Source organism: Tupaia chinensis, unplaced genomic scaffold (assembly GCF_000334495.1).
Source record: "Tupaia chinensis unplaced genomic scaffold, TupChi_1.0 Scaffold000302_1, whole genome shotgun sequence".
Classification (NCBI taxonomy): domain Eukaryota; kingdom Metazoa; phylum Chordata; class Mammalia; order Scandentia; family Tupaiidae; genus Tupaia; species Tupaia belangeri.
In genome coordinates, this window is record NW_006159792.1 from 542,665 (window position 1) to 545,243 (window position 2,579).

The 2,579-nt window shown below is 56.8% G+C and overlaps 1 protein-coding gene across 1 annotated transcript in view; it reads left to right on the plus strand.

The window, feature by feature from the left end:
- The first annotated feature begins 218 nt into the window (after nt 1–218).
- The window catches only part of EPHB1 (EPH receptor B1), a 375,105-nt gene continuing 372,744 nt past the window's right edge, over nt 219–2,579 (plus strand). The window contains exons 1-3 of the mRNA XM_006150856.2: nt 219–304; nt 546–562; nt 756–890. Coding sequence (XP_006150918.1) covers nt 219–304; nt 546–562; nt 756–890 — 238 coding nt within the window. The remainder of the gene's footprint in view (nt 305–545; nt 563–755; nt 891–2,579) is intronic.

A 2,579-nucleotide genomic window follows, 5' to 3' on the forward strand; every position in this document is an offset into this window, starting at 1 on the left:
CAGCCATGGGCTTCTGTGTGGAGGCCCCGCTAAGATCCTAAGTCTCTGGAGAGGGACCTGTATTCTGGCCCAGCTAGTGCCTGGGCCCAGCATGGCTACCAGAGGTGGAAGCGAGGCAGCGTTCCCAGTCCACCTTCCACACCCCGGCTGCTGTGTGTTCACCACATCTAGGGACAGCTCGGACCTGGGAGTCACGCTCCCATCTCTGTCTGAAGGAGATGGCTGGAGGATCCCATTCTGACTTCTCCACCAATGCCCACCCCGTCTGGAGCACACCCTGCATCTCCCCTGGCCTACGCATAGGGTGAGTCCCCCCGATTCTCCCCATTGGAACAGACCCCAATATCCTCCACAGACAGAGGAGCTGTGCCCGTTCCTGGGAGCCCCCCGGCCTCCTCTTCACGGGCTCAGCCAGAGTACAGTTTCAGGTACCACTGTGTGTTCCATCTTTCCCGCGACTGGGCCATGAATTCTTCTGGGGCTCACCCGCTCCTCCTCGTTCCTCGTTGCCGTGTTCTCAACACGTTTACTCCCTTGGTCTTTAGGATGATCGAGGGAGAAGGTAGACTAGGTACCGCTGGGTACCCAAGGCCACGCAGTTCCGACAGAGACCTTCCAGCTGTCGCACACACACCCCATCTCGGACTCTTCAGAGCCAAGGAGGCGGAGGCTTACACCGCCTGTTATAACTGCGATCTGTGTTTACTCTCGGGTCGTGGAGCAAACACTCCGACCCTGTGCTGCATCGCACTCAGCCCTCCTCACCATGATGCTGGGTGCCAGCCAGCACGGCCACACTCTGCAGCTGAGCTGGTGGAGGGAGAATCAGAGACAGAGACAGGGAGAGCAGCCGTGTGACGTGAACGCTGTCACACCTCGAGGGGGCGCAAGTAGGACCTGGACCTGGTTGCCACCGCGGCCCTCTCTGCACGCTCCGCTCCTGGCGGCCTCCCTGGGGCACAAAGTGCTCCTGGAGGGCAGGGGCCAGGCGGTGGGCGTGGGTCCAGAGTTGTGTCCCCGTAGGCGTCTTCCGCGCTGACAGCAACACATGCACATCCAGCTGGTCTGTTCCCCACGCCACTGTGTGAGAGCAGAAGTGATGGTAAATATTTAATTGTGCTTCCACCATAACTTTCTGCCAGGACTCTCAATATGCTTTATAAATGCAAATGAGTGTTCTCTTCCTCTCCGGGGAGATATAAACCTCCTCAAATCACTTTTATTCAGCCCCCACCAGAGCGTAATGCCATTGTCAGGAGCGCGCTGTGCCAGAAAGAAGCTGCCCTTCATCATATCGAGGGTGGTTTAGAGCGTTGTGGTCATCTGTCTCCACGGAGGGCAGAGGTACAGGGATGGATTCCTCCCGCTGCAACTTCTGTCCAACAGACTGGAAGGGAAGCATTATTTCGAAGCAGATGTAGTTACAGCCCGGAGCAGATGACGGACTGACCCATTGCAAAGTCGCAGACTGTATTTATGAGGTTAACGGGCAAACACGTCTTTGGGAGGGTTAGGAGTGAAGCCTGATTCTTATTTTTGAGTTTGGACTCTTCTCCTTTGCTCCAAGCATCCTTTGCTTTTTGCTGTGGCTTCAGTATGATCCTGCAGGTGGAGTGGGGGGTGCATGATTCCGGGCTCTCTGTGACTCCTTGGCTTTCTAAGGAAGGACTCCGCCACCCGCCACCCGCCACCCGCAACCCGGAGCTGCAGCTGACTCCCTCGGGAGTTCAGTGCTCCCGGGGCCTGTGCTGGGATGGAGACATCCGCGTCGGGGCGAGGAGCGGTGCCTGCAGAAATACCGCACTGCTCTGGGTCCTCTTCCCAACTCGGCCCTGCTTCAGGCCCACCTGGCAGAGCCATTTAGTAATCATGAAGATGAGTTTCCACAGAGCCCCGTGAAGTGCCGTCTGAGAAGTGTATTATGTAAATCGGGTGTGTCATTACGATCATTATTAGTGCTGTGAAGTGGAGATGAGGCGGGGAGGGAGGCGTGCTCCATGCGCAGACCGGCCTCCCCAGCTGTCAGAAGAGTCAGAGGAGAAAGCAAACTTGAAAAGCTTCAGATAAACAAGGGACACCACTCTCACGTTGAACCAAATTCAGCTGGGGCCGGAAAATACAGCTTTCTGCACCGTCAGTCCCGTCCCTTTCTAGTCTGTGTCCCCAGCCCCAGGCTGAGGGCAGCCATCTTAGTTAGGTAGTGGAGGACGTGCTCTCTGACCCTGTGAACCCTGACCCCACTAAGGCATGCTGTACCCCACCTGACCCTTGCTTATGGTCCATGCAGGGGTACCCCACCAGGTGGGCTCAGCTTCTTCATTGGAACCGCTCAGGCTCCTGGGGTCCCCGTGCTCCGTTAGTGCCGTGGTGGCCTGATGGGGCTGCTTGCCACTCCTCACCATGTCGGGGTGCTTGGTGCCCAAGGCCTGTGTCCTGGACAGGCTCCTGCCACTTCTTGGGGGCAGGAAGTGCTCAGGGTTTGAGCAGGGGGCAGTGAGAGCCTAGGGAACTCCTTTTCTTTCTCTTTTTTTTTTTTTTTTTTTTTTTTTGTGGGGAGGTTTTTGCTACACGTGGGTTGG